The sequence below is a fragment of the Camelus ferus genome, chromosome 22 (genome assembly GCF_009834535.1).
Source record: "Camelus ferus isolate YT-003-E chromosome 22, BCGSAC_Cfer_1.0, whole genome shotgun sequence".
NCBI lineage: Eukaryota > Metazoa > Chordata > Mammalia > Artiodactyla > Camelidae > Camelus > Camelus ferus.
The window spans coordinates 19029201-19054688 of NC_045717.1; the positions used below are offsets into that span (position 1 = coordinate 19029201).

General features: G+C 54.1%; 1 protein-coding gene across 1 annotated transcript; it reads right to left on the reverse strand.

The window, feature by feature from the left end:
- Window positions 1-1039: 1039 nt before the first annotated feature.
- Window positions 1040-19538, reverse strand: ZSWIM4 (zinc finger SWIM-type containing 4). Its single transcript, XM_032465481.1, is given in 15 exon segments — window positions 1040-3063; window positions 3487-3568; window positions 4655-4818; window positions 6139-6293; window positions 8807-8942; window positions 9462-9716; window positions 10036-10173; window positions 11454-11658; window positions 11660-11817; window positions 12441-12608; window positions 13470-13620; window positions 13701-13849; window positions 15183-15539; window positions 16939-17140; window positions 19137-19538. Coding segments are annotated over 15 exon segments (3333 nt in total). The 5' UTR covers window positions 19290-19538; the 3' UTR covers window positions 1040-2203.
- Window positions 19539-25488: the final 5950 nt, after the last annotated feature.

The window sequence follows — 25488 nt, forward strand, 5'->3', positions numbered from 1 at the left end:
TCCAGCGCAGGTCGGTGCCACGAGCCAATCGCTATGCCCAGCGCCACCGATGCCCCGCCCACGGCTGCGCACGGGACCTCGGCGCCCTCTAGCGGTCGGCCCCCCGTCCAGCCTCGCTCTGAGCCCCGCCCCTTCGGGAAGCCTCTGTCCTCGTCTGCCCCGGCCCCGACAGTGACCCAGATAGTCTGTTCCTCTGTCTGTCTGTCTCTAAAGGCAGGGAGGTTCCTGACTTCTCAGGGAGCCAGTAAAGCAAGGTAACTAAGGGCCTTACTGCTATCCTCCAGATCTCATTATTTGGGGACTAGGAGCCTCATCCGCGGTTTGGGAGCCCAGACACGTCCTGGCCGCGCCCCTATTGACCACGCCCACCCCGCCTTGTCAGAACCTCGCCCACCGAAGGCTAGTCTACACAGAATTCCTACCTTTGGGCGGCATGCCTTCCCCACCCAGCTGCACCCAACACCTGACACGCACCGCCCACCCTCCCCGCCTGGTGCTCAGAAACTTGCTGACAAGTACGCCCCCATAACGGGTATCTGGAGCCCGGACACCCCCTAGTGGCCATTCCCAGCGCCGCAGGGCCAATTTGCCAGAAGTAGACAATCAGGAGCCCCGCCCCAGCACGGTACTAAATCAAGCTCTGTCGCTTTCTAAAACGAGGGCCAAAAATAAATAAAAACAAACAAATAAAACGTGTGCCCTTTCCTTAAACTTTGAAGCCTCATCTGTAAAATGTGAATGATAATCCAACTGCCTTGTAGGGCTGTTGTGACAAGTGCTGTAACTGATGACAGGTGTAAAGCATAGGTGTCAGCACAAGGCTTGCTCATAGAGAGCTCTCCATGCTTGTCTGCTGTCATCCATACTATTACCACTGGATGGAACCAGCAGTTGCTCCCGCTGCATCCCTCGCTTGAAGCTGTGCCCAGAGATGAGGCTGGAGATTTTCTGTGGAGGTGAACAGGGGGCCCTGGCAGGGGGCCGTAATGAGACAGGGGAATGCACCCTTAGTCTCAAAATAAAATTAAAAAGAACAAGCTGTGTTCAATCTTTTTAAAAAAAAAAAAAGGAAAAAGGAAATACAATATATGGTTCAATAAATAGAAAAAAAAAGTTACAAAATGTGGTGATCTTTGTCCTTAATTACAGGAGGAGAAAAGACAGGAGGGTGATTGGGGGTAGGACACTCTCCCTCCTCCTCCCTGGGCCAAGGTTGGGGAAGGGAGGCCAAAGAGACAGCAGCCGGGACCTGGGGCTGCAAACAGAAAGACAGGTTAGATGGTGAGACATATGGGAGGGGAGAGTAAGCTGAAGGGTGGAGCAGGGAGGGGGAGGAAGAGAAAGGGAGAGACAGACAGCCAGAAAATGCCACCACGCTGGCCTCTTTCCTTTCTAGCGTGGGCAGGGGTACCTGGCTTGCCTGTGCTTGTCTCCCCCTGACACCAGGTTTGGAGGACAGTGTGAGCCTGGCTCTGTTCCTGAGTTCTATGTCCAGTGACTAGCAGGTAGGGGGAGGGACATTAATGATCCCCCCGCTGGCCCTGGGACCCTGGCACCCAAGGGAATGGAAGTCCTGGCAGGGATGGGGGGTGAGGTATGTGGCCGAGGCCTGAGGCCTCTTCAAATCCTTCAGTGGGGGTGAGCCATTGGTCCCAGTTGGGCAGCCTGGAGTGGGTGCAGGGCTGTGGATGGGGCCCCTGAGGCAGTGAGGAGAGGGTACAAAAGTAGTTTAGATGCCCTAATACCAGCCCCTTGGCCACCCAAAGTTGGGTGTGGGGAGGGTCTGCTCCACTGATTTTGAGAGCCGGTTTCTGGAAAGTCCTGCCTCCCAGCCCCAGCCAGACCTGGGAGTTTGGGGTGGGAGAGCTTGCCTGTTGCTTTTGGGGATGCCCAAGGCGGGGTCATACCAGCTGCACAAGCACACACTCCCTTCCAGGCCTCTGGGTGGTGGCATGGCTTCTGATCCTTGCATCTTGCACACTCCTAGGCACGCAGGTGGCAGGATGCCACCCCTGCCTCCCACCTCCTTCTGGGTGTGGGGGATGGCAGGCAAGATCACCCGGCTCCAGCCGGGCTCCTTCCCTGACTTAATACTGAAATGCCACATAGGCCTCCAGTGTTGAGGCCGCCCGATGGAGAGTGAGTGCCACAGAGGCAGGGGCGAAGGGGGTACCCCCCTCCCCCACCGCCTGCCTGCTGCGCCTCAGCCGAAACGCTCCCGCACCAAGAGCATGAGCTTCTTCTTGCCCTTGTAGGTCTGTTTGAGGTTCTCCAAGAACTGGGCGAACTGAAGGTGCCCATCGGGCGCCAGCAGGAAGGTCTCGCGGGCCTTGCCCAGGAACTCAATGAAGTCGCCGTAGTGCCGCGGGCTGATGTGCGTCAGGCGGGAGTGGCTGGTGGTGATGTAGGCCGCCACCGCCGCGTCCAGCAGCTGGCAGAGCGGTGCCCGGTCGGCGCCCAGGGGCTTGGCAGCCCGCCGGGCCCCGAGGGGACCCAGGCCGGGCGCTGAGAGGGTCCAGCGGCGCAGGATGTCGGAGAGCATGGGGGCACAGTGGATGCTGCGGATGATGAGGGGGACGATGGCAGAGAGCTCGTGCCGGCCCAAAGAGTGGCTGAGCGAGCAGGCCCAGAGCACGTCGTTGACGGCAGGGTGGCTGTCCTGGTTGAAGGCGATGCTCAGCTGCGCCAGGGCCAGTGTCGCCAGCTTGTAGGCCCGCAGCGGCAGGCCGCGGTGCTCCATGTAGCGGGCCACGGTGAAGAGGTGGGCGTGGCCCAGGCCGCCGGCTGCCGCGTCCAGCACGATCTGGTAGGCCGCCTCGAAGGCCGCGTGGTTCTTCTCGCACAGGGTGAGGGCGGGCAAGGCGCAGTTCTGTGGGTCTTTCATGGCGCACTGTAGGGCTAGGGTGCGGGCGCAGGCCCAGAGCTCCTCCCGCCGGGGCGCGTCCAGCTGCAGCCTCAACAGGGTGGCATGAGTGGTACCCGTCACTGCCACGATGGTGGCCGCCTCCACTGGCGTGAATAAGGAGTACCAGTTTTGCATGATGTTCATTAGGGCTTGCGGGCCTGGGGAAGGTGAGAGGGTGGCGCGGGTCAGGAAGAGGGGCAGGGACGTGGATGTGTGCATGGGTCTACCCTGGCCTGCCGTCCCCACTAGCCACGGCTGAAGCCACATCCTCCCTGCCTCCACTCCAGGCTTGACAGAAACTGCACTTTACCTTTCCAAAGGAGAATAGGGCAGCTGATCTGGGCGGGAACTGGGGGTGCGGGCTAGGGGTGGGGCTAACCTTTGGAGCGATGGTCCTTTCTCCAAGCCACTTTAGCCTGGCCAGCCTCCAGGCCTTTCTCCAGCTTGGTTCCCCTGCCCAACATTCCCTTGTGGCCTATCCCTGAGCATAGGCCCGAGTCAAGGAAATTGCTCTGAGTCTCCCTTGTGACTGCTCATTTCCACAGGGAGATGGGTGCCAGGTTCCCCCTGGGGACTCTCACCGATTTCTGTAGCACAGCTGACCAGCCAGCGCACCATCTCCCTCCGGCGCCAGGTCATGGTGTTCAGGGTCATCCGCATCACCTGCAGCATGGGACAGGGGAGAGATGGGGTCACCTCAAGCCAGGGCTGGCCTATAGGAGGGGGTTGGCGATCTGGAGGGGCCCCGGAAAACTCGGAAGTTAAGAGCTGAATCAATGAGCCATAAAATCTGGGCAAAGGGTGTCACCTCTCTGGACCTCAGTTTCCTCATCTGTAAAATGGAGATAAAAATAGTATCTACCTCATAGAGTTGTGAGAACTGAATGAAAGCATGTAGGTAAAGCTCTATGCACAGTGCCTACTGCTCCAAAGTGCTCAGCTGACACCAACATTACTGTTACTGTTATTGTTGGTGTTATCCTAAGGCCCCGTGGATCCCACCTGGGATGACAAACCAACCTGTCCTCCCTCTCTGGAAAGTTCCATGCTTCCTGTCAGCACATTTCCCCTGTAGCTCCAAAGCACCTGCCCTTCAGGCTCCACTTTCTTCAGGTCCCACCCCCCAAAAGTACCTTCCCTGCTGGCCCCTCCCCTGAGGCCCCATCCCCAGGTCCTGTCTGGAAGCTCCTAAACAGTGGGTCACCTCTCTAAAGCTCCACCCTTATCTCAACCCCCACATTCCCCCTACAATGGCTCCTCCCCCAAAGAGGTGCTTCTTCATTCTCAGGACCATCCCCAAACCTCTCCCCTCAGTGGTGACCAGAGGGGCCCCTACAGGCCCTGCCCCCAAGAAAGCTCCTTATTGGCAGGCTGCCCACTCAACTTCAGCCCCGCCCACCCTCTTGTGACCCACCCACTCAACTGCAGGCTCCGTCACCAAGCCCTCTATCTCGCCCTCGCCCTCAGCCACATTCCAGGAGGTAGAGTCTCAACTTCAGGCTCTGCTACTGAGTCACTCATTCATAGGCCCCACCCTCATTAGTGACTCCATTCCCTCACTCTCAGGACTCTCACTCACAGACCCTGTTCCTCTGTAGCCCCGCCCTACAGGCACTTGCATCCAGGCCCCGCCCCCAAAGGCTGACCTCACACTCAGACCCCACCCCCAAGTGGCTCTCACTCGGCCCCGCCCTCAGGCTGCATTCCCCTGACATCATCCCCCCACCTCATCCTCCTGGCGGCCCTCACCTGCAGGCCCAGCTCCAGAGCGATGCCCAGCAGCGTGGTGTCCGGTGGTGCGCTGGCCGGGGTGGCTGTCTTGCAGGCGTCCTGCGCCAGCTTGAAGAGCAGGGCTGGAGAGTGGATGTTCTGTTGGATGGAGCCCAATACTGTGTGCAGCCACTTGGGGTCTCCTGTGGTAGGGGGAGGGACAGAGGACACTGTAGGTATACCTGGCCCCAATCCCTGCTGCTGCCTGACCTGCTCGCAGATTTCTCTACACAGGCGCAAAGGTGTGAGGATGACACACCTGACAGTAGTCCTATGAAGATCTAGGCCACTCTTGGCACTGGCCTTTTCCCTCCTGTGGGAGGAAGCCATCCGGGGACCCACTGGACCCCTAATTGTCAAGGGCATCAATTCTGGACCCAGGTGCTAATGTTCAAATCCTTGCCTGTCCACTCACTAGCTGCGTGACCTTGAGCAAGTAATTTCACCTCTCTGTGCCTTGGCTGCCCCATCTGTACAATGGGTAATACTGTTGCAATGGCATGTGTCTCACAGGGCTGTGGTGAGCCCATACTTGTAAAGGCCTTAATATGGCAAGAGCTACACAGATGTGAGCTTTTATTACTATTGTTAATTATCATTGGCCCAGATCCTACAATTCTGTCACCCTGCTCCAACCACCCCAGCCTCCTCTCTGTTCCTCAAATACACCAGGCACGGTCCAGCCTCAGGGTTTTGCACTAGCTGTTCCCCCTGCCTGGAATGCTCTTCCCAGATGGTATGGACTGAATTGTGCCCTCCTAAAATTCATATATTGAAGCCCTAACCTCCCAGTGTGATGGTATTGAAGGTGGGGCCTTTGGGAGGTAATTTGATTTAGATGACATCCTGAGGGTGGGGCCCATAGGATGGGATTAGTGTCCTTCTAAGTAGAGGAGGAGACCAGAGGTCTCGCTTTCTCTGCCATGTGCAGACAGTGAGAAAGCAGCTGTCTACAAGCCAGGAAGAGAGAGCCCTCGCTAGGAACTGACCATGCTGGCACCCTGACCTTGGACTTCCAGCCTCTAGAACTGTGAGAAAAATTTCTGTTGTTTAAACCACTGAGTCGACGGTATTTTGTTGTGGCAGCTGAGTTAAGACACCAAATACTGGCATGGCTCCACCCTCACCTTCACGTCTTGGCTTAAATGTCAACTTGCTTTATTCCCCTCCGTAGCACTAACTACCTATCACCACGTAACAGTCTTCTTTACCTTATTCATCATCTGTCTGTCCCCAGCAGAATTAACACTACAGAGCAAGGGATTTGGGAATTTTGTTCACTGCTACAGGCTCAGAACCTGGGACAGTGCCTGATACATCTAGAAAGTGCTCAAGGAAAACTGTGGAATTTGGTAAAAAGGATAAAAAGTAGGGGGGCAAGAATGAGGGAAAGGGAGGAAGAGAGAAATGTGGAGGAGGAGGATGGGGCGGGGGATGGGGATGTGGGCAGCCGCCATCCTCACCCTTGGCAGCGGTCAGCATGGCGGAGGCCAGCTCACACTGCCGGGTCTCCAGGTGGCCAAGGATGAACCAGCGAGGGAAGCGGTTGCTCACGATGGAGTCCAGTGGGTTGCCATGAGGTTCTCCAGCTGGAAATGCTGTCTCCAGGACGGGTAGCCTGGGGTGAGAAGAGGAACAAGCCTGCAGTGGGACAAGGCTGGAATCTCCATCCTCTCAAGGAGAGGTCTCCTGCACAGCCAGAGCCTACCCCCTGAGGCCAGCAAAGCCCTGGGCACCCAGGAAGATGGAAGGTGTGAGCTCAAGATTTTCACCGCAGTGTTGTTAAATAAACACTGCGGGGTTGCTTAAATAAATGATGCTCTGTTCATGCACCACAGGCTGATAGCTAAGGGGATTATTTGTGTCCTGAAGTGGCCCCGCCCCCTTTTGCTCACACTGTTCCAGCCACTATCCCCCCTTGATGTCCCTCATGTACCTCAGGGCCTTTGCACAAGCCTGGAACACTCTCCCCTAGACTCCTGTGGTTCTCCCTTACTTCTTTCAGGTCTTTGCTCAAATATTTTTCAGCGAGCTCTTCCCTGACATCCCCAGCACATGTCAGACGGCAGGTTCCCACTCCCAACTCTTTCCATCCCTTTCTTGCATGTCACCATCTGACATACAACAGGGTTTACCAATAAACTTTTTTTTTACTTGAAGTATAGTTGATTTACAATGTTGTGTTAGTTCCTAGTGTACAGCACAGTGATTCAGTTATACATACATATTTTCTTTTTCATATTCTTTTTCTACCTATAAATTTAATTACTATCTCTCCCTCACTACAATGTCAGTCCCACAAGGGCAGGAATTTTTGACTGTTTTGTTCACTGCTGCATCTCCAGCACAATGCCTGGCACACACACAGCTAGTAAACAACAAATGTTTGTTGACTGACTCAATGTCCCCCTAAGATATATTATTAAGCAGCTCACTATTTTTCTTTAGATGTATGTCTTTAAAAATTTTTTTTTGACTTTATTATTTAAAAAAAAAATTGGGGGTGGAGGTAATTAGGTATTTATTAATTTATTTAGGCTGGGGATTGAACCCAGGGCCTCATGCCTGTTAAGCACATGCTCTCTGACTGAGCTATACCCTCCCCTCAGCAGCTCACTATTTACATGCATTTTGTGTTTAGAAAAGTTCTTCAAAGTTGTCAGATGTAGCTGACAGCTTGGAATAGGAGTCAAGATTATTCTGGTTCCAAATAGCTAAATAATTTCACTACATGAGTTTGGATACACCTTAAGCCTGTTTGTGCGTAAAATGAAGGTAAACATACTTATTTTGCTGGGTTGTGTAGATTATATGGGTAACATGAGTCATGGATTTAGATGAGGGGTTGGCATCTCTTTTCTGCAGAGGACTGGACAGTCAGTATCTTCAGCTCCTTGGGCCATTTGGTCTCTGTTGCGACTGTCGTTGTGCGAAAGCAGTCACAGACAGTAAGTGAATGAATGAGTGGTGCTGTGTGTCAGTAAAATTTTATTTCTGGACACTGAAATTTGAGTGTCACATATTTTTCATGTCACAGAATATTAGTTTTTTTTCCCCAACCATCTAAAGATAAAGATATAAAAAACACTCATCTCATGGGCTGTACAAAAGCAGGTGGCAGGCCAAATTTGGTCCGTGGACTGTAATTTGCTGGCCCTGGCTTAGAAAACAGTCCAGAACATGAAAGAGTGTTCTCTAAATCATGCCTCTTAACAGATTATTCTTTCCAAATATTCTGGAAAAATGCACCCCAAATTGTTAACGGGTATCTCTTGAGGACTGGATAAGAGGATGGGGGACAGATTTCACTGTATTTGTTGGGCGTGGCTTACTATAAAGAGAGCCTTTTAGAAATCTGCTTCTTGTACATAAAATAGTAAACGACAAGGTCCCACTGTACAGCACAGGGAACTATATTCAATACCTTGTAATGGCCTATAATGAAAAAAAATATGAAAAGGAATATATATCTGTGTATAACTGAATCACTATGCTGTACACTAGAAATTAATACAACATTATAAATCGACTATACTTCAATTAAAAAAAAATCTACTTCTGCGATCTGCTGGTGCACATGGGAAATGATAACCTGGTTATTCATCGCAACATCTTTTGGGAAACATCAGAAATGTCTGTCTATCAGCTCCAGAATGGTTTTTTGGTGGTGCATCCCTACAGTGGTTCACATGCTATATGACAAGGTAAAGCCTTTAAGATGCAAATGTTCAGTGAAAACAAGGTGCAAAGAATAGGTTCAGGATGTATCAGGGTGTGAAGGAGAACCAACTTTCAATTTTCAGATTACAGGTTTACAGAAATCTTGTCTCCTGTGGTATAGAGAAGAAACTGGTAACATTGCTTGCCTCCAGAGGGATATGGGTAGGTTGGAAAAACCTGCCTAGAAAAGGACTCTGAATTCTATGTCATGCGGATATTTCTCAAATTCAAAATAATAGGACACATTTATATTTAGTAATCAAGAGTACAGGGCAGCCTGGAATGTGGAATGCCAGCATGAGGGAGAGTGAATGAACCAAGCTGTGAGTTTAGGTGGAAGGATGGGGTTCCCAGAAGGCTCCCATCCCCCAATCCTGCCCGGCCCAGGGGGAGTCCCCAGTCTCTCCTCACCTCATGGCTCGCAGCGCGAGGCGGTAAGCCAGGTCAGGGTCGTGGGGCAGCAGCGCGGTGAACAGGTAGCGGGCACAGGTGTGCATGGGCACGCTCTCCCGGAACAGTACCTCTCCAAAGCCGCTGAAGGGACCCCCTGCAGGGGCAGGCTGAACTCAGTCCCCACGTGTGGGCTTGCATCGGCCCCTCCCTAGGTCTCTTCACATCCCAGGCTCCCAATGGGGGATGGATTAGACCAAGGATAGAGCGTCTGGGGCTCGAGAGGTCCCCGGGGTGGAAGCGCAGGGCTGAGACTGACACAAACACTGAAAGATCCAAAAGGAGACCCTGGGCATCCCTGGGTAGAGGGCAGGACTCAGATGCAGGGTAGGGGCAGAGGGTGGAGGTGGCATCTGCTCTGGGGGCGGGGTCAAGCCAGCTTCCGTCTGAGATAGGGGGTGGGGCCTCACAGGGCAGGACTATGGGCAGAGCCAATAAAGTCCAGCTGGGCATCAGCGACTAGGCTCATTGGCTACAGGGTTGGGAAGGGTATGGGAGCGTCTTCACTTCCAACAGTGAAAGGCTGCCAGCACTTTGGGGGGCGGGGCCAAGGTCTGGAGCTCACCTTTCAGGAGACGGTAAGGACAAGGAGGTGGGGCTAGGGGCGGGGCCTCACCTTCCAGCAGCTGTCCCGCCTGCTTGCGCAGCACCTGCACCAGCCGCTCGTCCAGCTCTACCTCCTCCAGCAGGGCCAGCAGCTGCTCCTCGTTGCGCACCACCTTGTCCTGGGCGTACAGCCCCTCGGGCAGGACCCGCTGTTGTCCCAGGCCCAGCAGTGCCACCTCTAGCGCCATCGCCAAGTAGGACTCCCCAGGGCTCCCGGGCACTGGCACATGCTGGTAGGCCACCTTCCGCTTCTCAGGGCCTGAGTCTGAGGGAGAAGGGCATCAGGGCTGCTGGAGAACCCCCTTTCCTGGGACTCCAGTGGTACTTGACCCCAAACATGGCCCAACGGGGGGTGAGGCTTAGGGAGAGCCCTGCTGCTTCCGCACACACCGGGTGGTGGGGCCCACCTTCTAGCAGCAGATAGGCCTATGGCGGCCTCACTTTCACTGCTGGCACCTGGCACTGGCCAGAGGGCACGGCCAATTGTAGGGGGTGTGGCCTCCCTTTCTAGAGGTACCAGGAGAGGGGCATGGCCAAAGGGTGATGATTGTCCCCCCTCCCCCAAGGAGTCCCCACTGTAGTACCTGGATAAAGGGCAAGGGTTTCCTCTTCTAGGCGACAGGCCTCCAGGAGTGCCTTGCAGAGGCAGCCAATGGGGTCCAGGGGGTGGCCCACCCATCCTTCCATGTTGGTGATACAGGTGGAGCCTTTCTGCAGCAGCTCTGCAGGTAGGAAGTGGGGGAGGCTCAATGCCTACTTCCACTCCAAGCCCCTGGGGCAAGGGCTTCCTTTCCCTAAACCCCCAGCCCAGCCTCCCAGTGCCCGCCCACCACCTGCCGCTCCAGCATCCATCTTCTCTTCCCCTTGAGCTCGACAGTAGCTGTCACCTCCACGGCCCTGGCCTCCTGTCCCACAGCCAGACCCAGGCCTGGCAGGACACAGAGTGCTTTCTAAAACATCCAGCCAGCGCCCATCCTTTCCTTATAACCCTTAATCCTTCCCACCTGTCTCAGGCCCAACCAGCTTTCAGGGCTCCTAAGGACTGATACGAAAGTTTCCCCATGGTGGTCACCCACTCCATCTGGAAGCCCATCCTCTCCTTCTCCCAAGCTGAGCTCTCCCTTGCCTCTGAGCTCCTGCCAATGCTGTTCCTTCTACCTGGAACATTGTTGCTCCCTCCCCCTCTCCTGGGAAACTCCTATACATATTTAAGATCTCAGCTTAGCTCTCACCTCCTCTAGGGGGCTTTCCTTATGCCTCCAGGCTGAGTCAGGGCTCTGCTAGGATCCCAGAAACTCCATTCCTCCCCCATTACACCCTGTGTTTAATTTCCTGGTAACTGACCCATCAACCCAACCCCATCGCCCAGAGGACACAACTGGCCACCCTCTTGCCTGCCATATCCAGTTCACAAATATAGTCTATGGGTTTTTGTTCTTCCTAATATAATTTTGAACTTGTTGCCTGTATTGAAAAAAAAAAAACAGTAAATTCCACATCAAATAATCCAGATTTCTGGTCTCTCTTGAAAAATCAGATCTGGCCACACTGGGTCCATGTTCCTGAAAGGCATGTGGTTGGAGGCATTCACACTTCCCAGACCCCTTTGTGTGAGGTGTGGAAGGTGGGAGGGAATGAGGCCATGACTCCTGCAGCGGCTACAGCAGGTGTGTGGCTGTCTGCACCACACAGACATGAGGTTTGCCAGCAGGTTCTGACTTGTCCTCTTCGGAACTGCCCCCCTGTGACGGCTACAGGCTGCTTAACTTCGTGTGCTTCTGAAGTTCAAACTTGTGAACCCAAGCAGTGGCTTCCCTGACTTTCAGTCCTGCAGCCCTTCCATTGGTTTTGTAATCTCCTCTATTAAATTCCTTTCTGCTCAAGACACCTAGAGTGGTCTGTTTTCCTGTTCTACCCACAGACCCTCCAGGTTGTCACAGCCCCCCGCAGTTGGCATTTGTGTCTGCAGCCCCTGGGAGACAGTGATAATATTGATGCCCACCTTTCTTCTGCTGCTTGTAGCTCTCAAGCTGATGTCGCCGCTGCAGCCGGAGTGTGTTGACTATAGCGCTTGCCAGCCGCAGGGCCTGGCGGGGGTACCCGTGGGCCCGCAGGGTGTCCACACGGGCGCAGGCAGTGGGGAAGGGCTCGCCCAACCAGAGTGGGCGGCCCTGGGGGTCGAAGGTTGGCTTGTCACTGCCCACAGTTGCCGGTGAGGCTGGGGCCGTAGGAGTCGCTGGCCAGGATCCTCTGCAGGTGGGTGTCACTCCAATGCAGTGACCCAGCCTGCAGGGCACGGCCAAACACGGTGTGGCGGGAACCTGCAGCCACCACCTCCTCCTCCACTTCCTCCTCCTCCTCTGGGCCTGTGGGAAAGGTGCCCAAATGCAGCCCCGTGAGGGGGGCCCTAGCAATCAGGTGGTGGTCAACTTACCACCACCGAGTGCCAGCTCAGGGCTAGACTCTGGGTGCAGCGATGACTGTGTGTCATCTCCCCAAATCTTTCCGGCAGCCTTTCAAAGGCATGTGTAGTTGTGTGTGTGTCAGGCGAGCTGCTATAACCCCTCATACAAATGGACAATTGAAGTTGAATAACTATGTCCATCCATCTTTCTTCACCCTCCACTCCATTCCTTTTCCCTCCTCCTCTATCTTTCTTTCTCCCTCCATCTCTGCTTCTCTTCATTTGTCTCTTTCTTCTCAATACCTGTTTCCTTTTCTCTCTGGCCTGCCCACCCCACCCCCAACTCCTGCCTCCAAGGCTGGGAGGAGGCTGAGTCAGAAGACCAGCCCAGAACTACAGGCATCTTAAGTATTTCATGTCACTGTCCCTCGGGCTGCCTGCTGCCCCTGCCCTGGGTGCTGGGAGGACAGGAAAGGGTTGGTCCCACTCCCGACCCCATTCTCCCCCAGAACACTATGATGAGGTGGTTGGGCCACAGGCAGTGATGACGGTTTGTGGGGGGAGTGGCAGGAACCCCTCTCCTACCTGGGTTGAGGGTGGCAGTGGGCTGCAGGTTGGGTCCATCGAAAGAGTAGTTGCCCTCCTCCAGTGGGCACACATCCAGCTTGTCCCATTTGCCAAGCAGCTGGAGCCAGCTCTTCCGCTCTTCTGGTTTGCAGTGAGGGCTCAGGACGACGCACACCCACAGGGCCCCTGGGGAGGGAGAGTGGAGAACATGGGCATGGGGAGGCTCAACATTCATGCCAACAGGAACAGCACACATTTATGGAGTACCTGCTGTATGCTGGGCACTGCTCTCTGCTTAATGCTCACTTCAGGCCTCTGAGGTTGCCACAAAACCTCTCTTCACTTTACTGCACAGAGAGGTAAACCACTTGCTGAAGGTCACACAGCTGGGAAGTTAGAAGTCAGGACTCAAACCCAGGCTGCCAGATCCTCTTGCTGTTGTTTTTCTTTTTTCCCTTTTAGCACTTATCACCATCTATCACAGGGGTCAGCAAACTACTGCCCATGGGAAAATCAAACCTGCCACCTGTTTTTGAGTGGCTTGTGAACTAAAATTCATTTTAAATGGTGTTTTAAATGATGTGTGGGGGTGTGGGGAGAATAAATCAAAAGAATATTTTGTGACTCAGGAAAATGATATGAAATTCAAATAAATAAATAGTGCCCCTAAACACAGTTTTATTGGAATGCTGCCACACCCACTTGGTTACATGCGTCTGTGGCTGCTTTCCTGCTCCAACAGATAAAATCACAAGCAGCTGAGACAAAAACCAAAAGGCTGGAAAAGCCAGATCCATTAACTATCTGGCCCTATGGAAAATGTGTGCCGATCCCTGGTCTAATGTGTTTGTAGGATTTTCCCGTCTGTCTCCCCTATTAGGTGTCAGCTCTCAAGGGCAGGTATTTACTCTCTCTTGTTTCTTGCTGCAGCCCCTGAGCTTAGTACACAGGAGGTGCTAATGAGTGGAGGAACGATTAAGGGGCCAGACCCTAATCTCGGGGCGAGTGAGCCCTGGTGCCTGCCACGCTCCGAGGTCTGGGACTTACCCAGCTCGTCCCACAGCTGGCGGCACTTGTCCGTCATGCCGGCGCCCTGTTGCCGCCACAGGGCCAGGCGCGGGTCCTGTAAGAACTGCTCAGTCATGAGGATCAGCATGCGCGCCCCGTTGGAGTCCCGCATCCGCAGCATCTCCCGCACCTGTGCGTTAAGGGTGGTGAGGAGGGGCGGGGCTCCTGCGCCAGGGTCATTTAGCCCCGCCCACCGTGCCCAAGCAGCACCTTGCAAAACATGGAGCGCAGCTGCTGGCTGGCGCCATAGTAGCCGCCGTTGGACAGCAGTTGCTTCACCTGCTCCTGGATCTGCTCCTCGTCCAGGTGCCAGCAGTTGGCATCCTCGATGCCGGCTCCCGCCGTGGGGTCTGGGGCACCTGTGGGGAGGGAGGGAAAGCTGAGGCTGGGGCTGGGGAAAAGGGGCACTGTCGTCCAGTCCTCCAAATCACCCAACCCATCCCAAAGTTCCATCCATCCCACCTGAAAATCCACCATTCATCCATCCATCCATCCGCCTATTCATCTATCCATCCATCTTACCCCAAATATCACCTACCTATCCAAACCACTCAACTGTCTATCCACACCCCTATGTCATGCCATGCATCTTTCCACCCACAGATCCATAACCCTTAGCATAACTACCTACCCCATTAGTCCACCATCCACCCTACCATAACTCCTACCTGCTCATCTATCTATATACCCAACCCATTAGTCCATCCATTGACCTACTCACCCCTATTTGTCTTTATAATTCATCTGTACCAACCATTCAAAATACCCACTGACCTGTTCATCCACTGACCCACACAGTTGTGCTATCATCCGTCCAACTAAACCTAACTTTCCATCATTCTTTCTCCATTAACCACCCATTCATATGTATCTCTGAAAACACCCACTAGCCCATTAGTCCATCCATCCATCCTGCACAAAACACCCACTCACATGATACATCCACCATGTCAACCACACATAAGAACATTCTATGCACCCATCAATTTACCCCCAATCATGCACCTATTGGTCCTTCCAATCTTCCACACAACCCCATCTACCCACTATCTCAAACTCTCCAATCAAAGCCTATCCCGTCCAACCCCATCGCCAGTTATCACCAATTCCCCATTCACCTACCATCCTAGGCAATCATTCCATCTATCTTTCCACACCATCAGTTCACCCCAACACCCCATCATGAACACCTTCTGCATCTACCCATCGCCACCCTCAAATATCCACCCATGCCTCCACCCACTACTCATCCATCTACCCACCCTCCATCCTACTCCATCCTCCCACCATTATAGTTAAGCAACACAACTTGTAGCTCCAAACCACCCCAGAACTCATAACACCTCCTGGTCTATCTCCACCTGACACCCACTAATGTCCACACACACTCCTCATGCCCTCTGCCCATCCATGCTCAGGTCTGCTCCTGTGATCTTGGGATACCCCACCCAGGGGTTGGATCTTCCCATTGGCTGATTTCTGACCATTCATCTGCCCAGGGAGGGCCAGATCAAATCCAAGATCTGCCACTTACTAGGTATGTGACCTCAACCTCAGGTAGTGATGCTCCCCAATCCCTGCTCACAGATCAAGGGTACCTTTGGATGCTGTGACAAATGCCCAGCACATAGCAAGCGACGTGGCTGCTAGCTGGGGCCTCACCACCCCGATCAGACCCCTGGGTGCCCTTACCATGAACCAGGTTGATCTCAGAGCCCAGGAGGAGGATCTCGTCTGCCAAGCGCTGGGCAGTGGGAAGCACCTCGGTATGGTGGGCACTGATGAGGTACTGCACGAACTTCTGCAGCTGGTCCCGGTTCATCTGGGAAAGTGTCTCAGAGATGGGCAGCCGCAGCTCTACCTGGCGGGCATGCCGAATGCGGTACAGTGACAGGGCTACCACGTGGGCACAGTAGAAGAGGTCACGGTTGTCGCAGCCGCAGCTCACGGATGTGATCTTGCAGCGGTCAAAGCTGATGGAAACGTGGTAAAGGCGCTCGGGCTCTCCGGGGCCCCCCAGCTCCCGGATGTTTCCGCTCAGGTGGAACCCTAAGACCAAAACCAAACGGTCACTGCTGCGTCACCCTAAAGATGGGTGGTGCTGGTCCGTGGTGCACAAGACCAGGGGCCAGTCCCAGCTGAGCCACCTAACACAAGTCACTTAAACTTGCTGTGCCTCGGTTTCCTCATCTGTGAAGTGGGAATAAATAGTAACCTCCTCCTCATGCATTTGTACTGAGGATTAAATGGGTTAATATTTGCCAAGTGCTTAGAACACTGTTGGCATACAGTAAGTCCTAAGTGAATGCTTATTCTTGCTCTAATTCTGAATAATATTATAGCAATGCTGCTGAAGATGGTTTTCTTAGCCCTTGGGTAATTGTGGATACAGCCCAGGCTCCAAGCTCCTTGGGCCTTCCTGGAAAGATACCAAAGGCCTGTGAGTGACACTTAGGGGCGAGGGGTGGATGTGGCAAGCCAGGGGCCAGGTCACCCCCTCACCCCCTGCCCCTCCCTGGCCCCTGGGGAGCCCAGATGCCAGGCTCATCCGACTGGTTGGGTAGCTCAGGCCCCAGCCGGCCCTGGCTGCGTCATGCAGGGAGACGGCGGCTTCCTCATACCGGCTGGAGGTGGCCGAGCCTGTGGCCAGCTGGGTCATGTCCAGGCAAGGGGGCCCCCAGGCTGACAGGGTTCAGGAAGGGTCATCTTGGCTGAGCCCCTGCCTCCAGCAGGCAGACATGACCTTTTCCCATGGGACGTGTGGTATTCCAGGGCACCTGCCTTCCGGCTCAGCCTCCACTGGTTCCCTTCTGAGCCCTGCTGCTTGAGGTCTAGAATCATCTTTCATCTCTAGCTCTAAACTTCTGCCCCCTCCCCTCCCGTGGACCCTGCTGCCTAAGCTCTAAGATCATTCCTCCCAGATGATCCTAAACTTCCACCCTAGCCTCCATCGAAGCCTGAGGTCTGAGACTATCCCTAAACCTCTGAAATCAACCTCAACCCGAGTCTCTCTGCCTGAGGTCTAAGACTGTCTCTCAACACTGGATCTAAAACTTTGCCACCAACTCTGACCTAGGACCCTGCTGCCTGAGGTCTAGGATCATTGTTACCTCTGGTTCTAAACCTCGGCATCAGAGCATCCCTGGAGCCCGGTCTGAGGTCTAGAACCTCCTATCACTTCCAGTTTACAATCACTCCTCAAAACTACTGCCTCGGTCCTGCCTTCCTGCCTCATCACAGCTACCCCAACTCCCAAATAAGCTGTCTGAGGTCAAGGCAGATCCCTGCTCTTAAGCTCACAATATCTCGTACAACCCTCCCGGACATCAAAGCCTGAAGTTTGGAACATTCCCTCCCCCTGACCCAGGCTTCCCTCCAACTCCCCGCTCTTTCATGCCTGCTCTGGACCTCCCGGCCTCCCCGGCAGGGGTGGGGGGCAGCCACTCACCCACTTGCAGCACACGGTCCACAGCCCCGCTCTGCAGCAGGTGCAGCCCGCGGGTGAAGGGGACCCGGGCATCGTGCTCGCCCTCTGGGGGCTGGTAGCCCAGTGATGAGTACATGCATATCTCCCGCTCGCTGCGTGGAAATGACCAGAACACGATGCGCTTCTGGACTGGCTCCGGCACCCGGGAGAACCGCTCCTCAACCTATGGGGAGGGCCGGTGTGTTACATACCCCGGTGCTTGGAATCCTGGCTTTGCCACATACAAGTAGTATGACCTTGAGCAAGTCACTTGCCCCTCTGAGCTTTGGTTTTCTCAAGAAGGAGATGTTAAGGGCATCTGCCTCCTGGGTATCATGAGTATTAAATATGCATTAATATGTGTACAGCGCTTACAATAACACCTGGCACATAGTTAGTGTTCTGGAACTTTCTGCTGCTTCATTCCTGGATGTCAGGTCCCAGAGTCCTAACATAAGGTAGTCTCCCCTCTCAGGCTTTGAGGGGGCAGGAGGAAGGAAGACAAAAGTGATAAGAAGACTAGGCCTATGTATTCTTAGCCTACACTGTGCTAAATGCTTTATGAGTGCGATTTCCCTTAATTCTCATAGCAACAACCCAGTGATACTTTTGCAGCCTGGGGAATCTGAGGCTCAGAGATGAGGTGAATTCACTTGTTCAGGGTCCCATAGCTGGCAAACTCCAGGTCCTAAGACAGGATCTCTGTTCTAGCTTCTAAGGGTCCCCAGGGAGGGAGGGGTGTCCTGGCCACCCCTGGGGGCTCTGGGCAATGAACCAAGCTGGTTGAGCCTGTGTTCCAATCCAGGCTTGCAATTCACTGGCTGGGTGTCCTTGGGCAAGTTTCTCAACCTCTCTGTGCCCCAGTTTCCTCAAAGTGAGAAGGAGAACAACTTCCAAAGGGTTGCAGAGGATTCCATGAGCTTCTGTGGGGTGAGAGCTTTCCCAGGGCCAGACCTGCCCAGGGCAGGTACAGGAGAACCCTGGAGAAGGTTTTAGGATAGCGGGTCTCACATGCAATGAAGGCGCAGGGACATTCCAAGGCCCCCAGCCCTGGGTTTCAGGGGGAAGTGGAAGGACCAGTGACTGGCCCTGGCCTTGGGGACAGTTGGCAGATGACTAAGGAGGGAATTTCCAGGCCATGAATCAGAGCCTGCCCCATCCACACTTGGCCCAGACCCATCAGTCCCAGCAGAATTCCTAACTCTGGAGAGGCCAGGGAGCAAAGAATGCCCCCCGACCCCAAGCCAAATGGAAGACAGAGCCTACAGGAAGGCTTGGTCAGGTCCTGGCCACCACTCCAGTTCCCCGGGGGACCACCCTGAAATCTGGGAAAGCAGACTTTACTGTCCCAGCCCTGGGGTATCCTGGCAGGGCCCCCAGAAGCTATTGGGGCAGGATTCTAGGTGCACCTGTTTATAGACACGGACACCCATGCCCTACACCTGCTGCCAAACTCTGGAAAAACTCGGGTGGCTGGGGGGCAAGGAGAGAGTGAGCATGGGGTAATGGGGAGGGGAGACTCTGACAGTGAAGTAATCTGCCAGGAGGGGCTAGGTAGCCCCAGGTGGGAGGTGGTCCCAGAAATACTGAGGGTGAGTGGTTATCACGGCTTGAGGGAAGCATCAGCAGGGGAAGAGAGGGGTCTCCATGGGACAGGTGGGTTCTGGATGCTGGATGCAAGGATGGGGGATAGGAAAGGGGTGTCTTGAGGCTGGGAGCTATATAAGTGGGGGAGTCCTCTACTGGGGGACAGAGATGTAGACTCACGCCAGGTGGGCGCGTGTTGTAGTAGTTGGAGAGAAAAGTGAGGACTGAATGTGGAGCCCTAACTGGGGGATGAGGATGGGGTGGGAATAGAGAGGTGTCTAGGATTGTGAGAGAATCATGGGGCAGGAGCAGAGAAAGCGTGCCGAGCTGGGATCTGGGGCACTGAGCGCATCCCTGAGTCTTGTGGGCTGAAGCGCAGGGCTGGCTGGGGAAGGGATGGGGGTGGGTCAGGGTTTGAAGGGGTGAAATGGGAGGATCAGGTGTCCTGGGACAGGGTTAAGGATCCTGGAGGAGATCTCTGGGAGTGTCTCCGATGGGGGCAGGTCCGGAGGCTGAGTCTGGATAGGGGGAGAAGAAGGCACCTCTGGGAAAGGGCTGGGGGTGAGTCCCTCCCCACCCCCTTCCTCAGTCACCTGCTCGAAGGCCCAGCTCTCGGCTACTCGCTTGGCGCTGAGGTCCAGCAGCGCCTCGGGCCGGCCCCGGCCACGCACGGCCCCGGCCCCGGCGTCGCGCTCCTCCAGTCCCGCGGGGCAGCCCCGGCTCCGCTTGGCCGCAGGGGGGTCCATCCGGACGGGCCGGGGCTGGGGCGGGGCCTGTTGGGGGGGGGTCAGTACGATGCCTGCTCTGCTTCGCCGGCGCCCGCGACCCCTTCCCGCCCTCTTGTCCTTCGTTCGCGCTCGGTAGCCCCGGGACTCCCGCCGCACCCACCCCCGCCCCCGAGCCGGGCCGGCCGGGTGATGCGGCCCCTTTAAGACTCTTCACAACAATGAAGCTGCCTCGGCCGCCGCTTTATCCTCCGCCGTCGTCCCGCCCCCGCCGCCGGTCCCCATTGGCCCCCCCTCCGGCCTCCGAGGCCCTCCTCCTCCGAGGGCTGCACAAGCAGACCCGTCTCCAAGCCGCCACTGCTCATTCGTTGCATGTGCTGCCTGTCTTTCTGGAACGACCCAGTCAGAGTGCTCAGCGAGATGCGCTGTCAATCACCGGGCGCCGGAGACCAATCACAGTGGGAGGACCCCCCGCAGCGCCGGCCTTAAGCAGAGTTTCGGGGCGGGTCCTGGGTTCATTCACAACATTCCTCCCCCGCCCCCCTCGGGCTGGACAGCGCTCCCCCGGCAGCTGGGGCTGCGCCCACACACGGCTTTGTTTACTGAGGGTCGCTTCCGGGCGCCGCGAGGGGACAATCAACATGGCTCGGCCCGGGAGCGAGACAGAGCGGCGGGATCCCCGGAGAGCGTCTCAGCCCCTCCTCCCTCTGGGCTGTGTGACGCGAGAAAGCCTCTCTGGGCGCCGGGTCAAGTTTTGATGCTTTGTGGGATGGAGGGATCAACAGGCCCCTTGGTAGAGCTCATGGGGGCTGCGGACTCCTCTGGAAATAGAGCCCAATTCAAGCCCGCCCTTGAGCCCCAAGCTAAGAACCTCCAATCCATTCTATGCCCTAAATATTACACTGAGTCATACGAAATTACTGATTTTCAATAATATTTGATACACTAAATGGCAATTTCATAAGCTTCAACATAATAGATGTCAAATCCGATCACTTATGATTATTTTTTCTGATTCAGCTTGTCCAGGACACATCTCTGACTTTGAAGCAAGTGGTGGTCTTCATCGTGGCTCCCCAGACCACTCTCACCCCCTGCCCCACTATCCTTCCTCTCCATGTCCTTAGAGAACCCTACATTTCCCCTTCACCACACTTCTCTCCATTGTCATTACATTTCTTTATCAATTTCAGCAGTTGTTTAATTTCTCTCTTCTGCACTCCCATCTTGAGGTCCAAGGGGCAGTAGTCTGTCTGGTGCACTGCTTTACCGCCAGCATCTGAATAGCTCCCGACATACTGCAGCCACTCAATCTATATATAACTTGTTGACTGAACCAACTCATGCTTTGTTCTCATTCCGCTGCAATGATCTGCAGAGCAGGAAAAACCCAAGCTGGCCCCTAAGTGGCCTGATTGCAGGCCCCCTGCTCCTTCCCAAATGGAAACTCTGGCTTTTTCCTTCCAGGAATTTCCAGTTTCACAGCTGCACTTCCTGGCCAGTCCCCAACCCACCCTTTAGTAAACTCCCTCCCACCTGCACTGTCCAGTACAGTCACCACTGGTCACAAGTGGCCTTTGAGTTCTTGAAATGGGACTGGCCTGAATTGGGCTGTGCTGTTAATGTAAAACACATTGAATTTCGCAGGCTTAGTAGGAAAAAGAAAGAAAGCAAAAATACCTCATTAAGAATTTTTTTGTATTGATTACATGTTGAAATGATACTATTTTAGATAAGTTTGGGTTAAGTAAAATACATTATTAAAATTAATCCCACTTGTTTCATTGTATTGTATTTATTTTATTTTATCCTATGTAGTATCAGGGCATTTAAAGTTACATATGCGACTTGCATTGTAATTTCTACAGACAGCAGTGGTCTTGAGAAACCACAGCAGGCCACAGTGACAACGGAAATAACAATAATAGTTCTGTACTGACTGCTCCTGCGGTGCTTTAGCTGTTCAGACATATTATCAAGTTTAAGCCTTCTGATGGTGTTCAAAAAGGAAACTGGCTTGGAGAGGTGGAAACTTTGCCTGAACTCACCTAAACTGGAAAGCCCTAGACTTTACTAGAGTGTGCCTTTCTTGCAAGGATTTGAGGCAAAGATAGCCTTATGGGGAAAGAGTAATGGTGGCGGGGAACAGTGAGGACTTCAGCGACACAAGTCTTTTAGGTGCTTTCCTGGCAAACAGGACCCAGAGGCTGGCTTTTCCAAGAGGCCACCTACAGCGTCTAGTTTGTGGCTGGTCCTTGTCCCCGAGGATGCTTCAGTGGGTGTACTGAGATGTTGAATCAGAGAAGGCACTCCAGGCCAGTGGAACAGAGGATGGGTCATCACAGGGTGAAGATGTTTTATTTTATTCTCTAACAGTGGATACTAATACTGTCATCATCTCCATCTCACGGATGAGAAAACTGAGGAACAGGAAGGTCAGGTGACTTGACCACAGAGGCAAAGGTAGGATCAGCATTTAAGTGCTGGTAGGGGGGGCTGGTCTTGTCACATTGGCTGGAGAATCAAATGCACAGTTTGGGAAACATCAACATTCTATTCTGATCCCTGAATTTTACAGATGAGGGGAATGAGACCCAGAGAGGGTTAGAAAGTTGCCCAAGCCACACAGCGACCCAGGAGAACATGAGAAGTCAGAAAGGCCCCTGGGAAAATGGGGGTGCCAAGATGAGGTCTCCATTCCTATTTCAAGCCTGCCCCCTTCCTAGCAACACTTTTAGGAAAGGAGAGGTTGAGAGCAGGGTTCCAGCCACCAGCAAGTCCTCCCTTCTCAGCGCAGCCAGCAAGTTTGGGCTTCAGGGACATGGAACCACATTTATCCCGCCCGCTTGATGAGCTCATTGTCTAGGCATCCATAGCTCCTGACCCCAAACCCATGTGTCCTCGAGACCCAGGGGAAACAGGGCGACCCTGAGGGCTCAGATAAGGGGACCATGGCCCCCCAGTTCTGTGGCCACCCCACTCTAACTTTCTGAGGGTCACTCCCTCTGCTAGCCCCTTGCAGCACCCTAATGCCTGTGTTGACTCAGGCAGGAAACCAGCAAGAGCAGTTTCACTTCCTGGTCCCTGTCCTGACGTAGCCCCTCTGGCCTGCTGGGCTGGCAAGATCTGCTTCTTACATTTCTTTTCTTTTTTGTTTGGAACAGAAGTTCATGGGCAGAGTGTCAGGGCTGTGCCAGGAAAAAATGGGCATTCCAGGCAGAGGAGGAAGGTGGAGGCAGGAGAGGAAAAGGCTTGAGCAGGAATAATTGTGTCTGAAAAGCCACATTTAATGACTGCCCTGGAGCTGGCAGGGAGGGGCCAGGGAACAGGCTGGGAGAAGATGGGCCTGGTGGCTGGAACTGGGCTTCCCTCCCCGCCCAGGGCACAAAAGCAGCTCTCACAGCCTTCAGGCTCCCGAATTTTCCACACTAGGGGAGGGGTGTGAGGGTCCCCATTTAACAGATGCAGACTGAGGCTCAGAGAAGTGAAGAGACTTGAAGAGAACAAGGAGTGGAGGGATTTCCTGAAGTTTGGGGACCTCAGCTGTAGCACTAGCGGGGGATTTGTGGACAGGTGGAAAGATCTAGCATGGGAGGGAAAAGTTTCCCAGATCAGTGATATGGGAGGGGGGGTGGCGAGGCTGTTTGGGGAGGCCAAGGGAGTGGGGTGAAGAGGGAACAGGGGGGTTGGCATTCCAGATCTCTTATCTGTCACGCCTGAATGCCCTTCCTCACCCCTGGGGTCCCCTTCAAAGGGGCTGGCGTCAAGAGGGCCAAAGGCAGCCAGTTTACAGGGGTCCTTGGCCTGCCCGGGGCACCACCAGCTGCAGTGGACTTGGCCCGGGTTTGAGGCGCCTCCTGGTGGCCAAGGGAGGCACCAGATGGCAGCCAGGGTCCAGCCATTCCCAGCCCTCATCCTTTGGAGATTCCAGATAAAAAGGCTAAAAGATAATTTTCAAAAGCAGTGCAATCATGACGCTCACAGACAAAGATGAAAACATATTAAATTTTTAAATTGAACTCCTGTGGGAACCAGGCAGATGTTATATGAGGTTCAAAAGAGAGTCTGGAAAACGGGCACTTGTACAACAGCTCAGACTACTCCAGTAAATAAACGTGCTAACAGAGGCATATTGGTTTTTCCACAGGGGAGGGTTGCAATGGAACCTCTGCTGGATGGGCCGGAATGAACGTGTCTACAGATAAGAGTGGTTTTGTGTTGCTATCAGTTGCTTGCAATTCATGGAGCTGTAAAATAGTTCAAAGGCGACTTAACGCATCAGCTAACCCGGAAGGGCGTGTTGTCTAGAGACAATGCGTTGAATGGTCAGAACTGATTCACTGAGACGCAAAATGCTCCTTGCAGAAAGAAGAAACAATTCATTCTTTCTTTCATTCAACAAACACCTGTTCACAGGGGACCTACTGTGCGCCCTTTGAGGTGCTGGAGACACAGCAGGGAACACAACAAAGATGCAAAGCAGAAAATGGAGAGGGGCAGTGTGACCACTTCCAGAAGCAGGGGACAGAGAAGGGTTCTCTGAGGTGACACCTGAGAGGGGAAGAGAGCAGGAGATGCAAAAGGCCAGGAGGAGGAGGCAGGGGTCTGGAGGGGGTGGCCTGGGGCTTGTTTTCTGTTCTCCCCACTAAAATATGAGTTCTCAGCTCTATCTAGCTCAGACGCTGGCATGCAGTAGACACACACTAAATGCCCAACGTGCAAACTGACTCCATCTCAAAGGGCTAAAGTCACTCGCTGCCTGCTTAGGGGAGAAACTGCTGGGGAGGTGGGCAGACGGCAAGAAGGCCAGGTCCTGTAAATGGGGTTCAAGGAAGGGTGTGCCCTGTGGGTCACAGAGCCAAGCTAGCAGCCCCGCCCCTCAGTTCCAGGTCTGAGCTGCATCCCCCACCCCCTCCTTCCCCGCAGAAACCCTGAGTGCTGGGCCCAGGCAACTCCAAACTGCAAAGTCTCGCCATCAAATTAGGGTTCTGATGCCAAGATGCCTGGTTTTTTGAGATGTAAATTAGGATTTTTTCCTTTGCGTGTGAAATTGCCCTCCCTGCCTTTTCTCCAGTGGTTAAAATTCACAGGGAAAATTCATCCTTTAGAAGTGTACAATTCACCATCTAGTACATTCAGTGTCTAGCAACCACTTCTATATAGTTGCAAAACTTCTCATCACCCCCAAAGATGATCCCATACCACTGGCTGCCAGTCCCCATCACCCTTCCCCCAGTTCCTGGCACTCCCTATGGAAACGCCTCTTCCCGACATTTCACATAAATGCAACCACACATTATATCTGGCTTCTTTTCAGAATGCTTTCGAGGTTCACCCACGGTGGAGCCTGTATCAAGTGCTCACCATTATGGCCCAATAATATTCTCTCGTGGATAAACTACATTTTGTTTATCCAGCCTTCTGCCGGACATCTCGGCTGCTGCCACCTTTGGGTGACTGTGACCGTTGCTGCTGTGAACGTGCCAGTACGAGGTGTTGGGGAGTCTGTGTCTGATCCCTTGGGGTGTGTGGCTGGGAGTGGGGATGGCTGGGTCATGTGGTAACTCCAGGCTGAACTTACTGAGGAGCCACCAAACTGTTTCCTGCAGTGGTCATTCTCTGCTTTTTAGAAAAATGTTGGAGTTCAGAAATTTTTGAACACCATAGTGTGGGACGAAGAAAACCCACCCGGGGTGGGTGGCGGTGGCCGGGAAAGGACGGGCCACCAGGGGACCAGTCACCCACCTCAAGGGAGGGGAGACAGTCACTGCACATCAAAGACCCCGCCCCCTGCCCCCAAAGACAGCAACTCAGTGTCACCCAGACTATAGCCCCTGCTTGGTCCCTGAGCTGTGACCTGCTCCCCAGCTCCCATTAGAGGGAGGGAGGGAGGTCTTCAGACCAGAGCTCCTAGCAGACTCCACAGGCACTGTCCAGTCCAGCAGACAATTTAGGGAAGGGGGAGCCCCAAACAGAATAGGACAGAAATGGGTCTTGTGCAGCAGAGACAGGCAGCTGAGAGCACAAACTGGGACTCTGCCAGTGGCGGGTTCAAGTCCCAGCTCTGAAATGTTACTTACGTGAGAGTTGAGATGTGTGGACAGCACCAGAGCAATGCCAGGGCCACGGACAGTGCTACATCAGTACTAGCTGTTCTGCCTTTTAAAGATCGAGGTGGCACCAAGAAGTTTCTAAGCACATTCCGGTTTAACTGGCATAT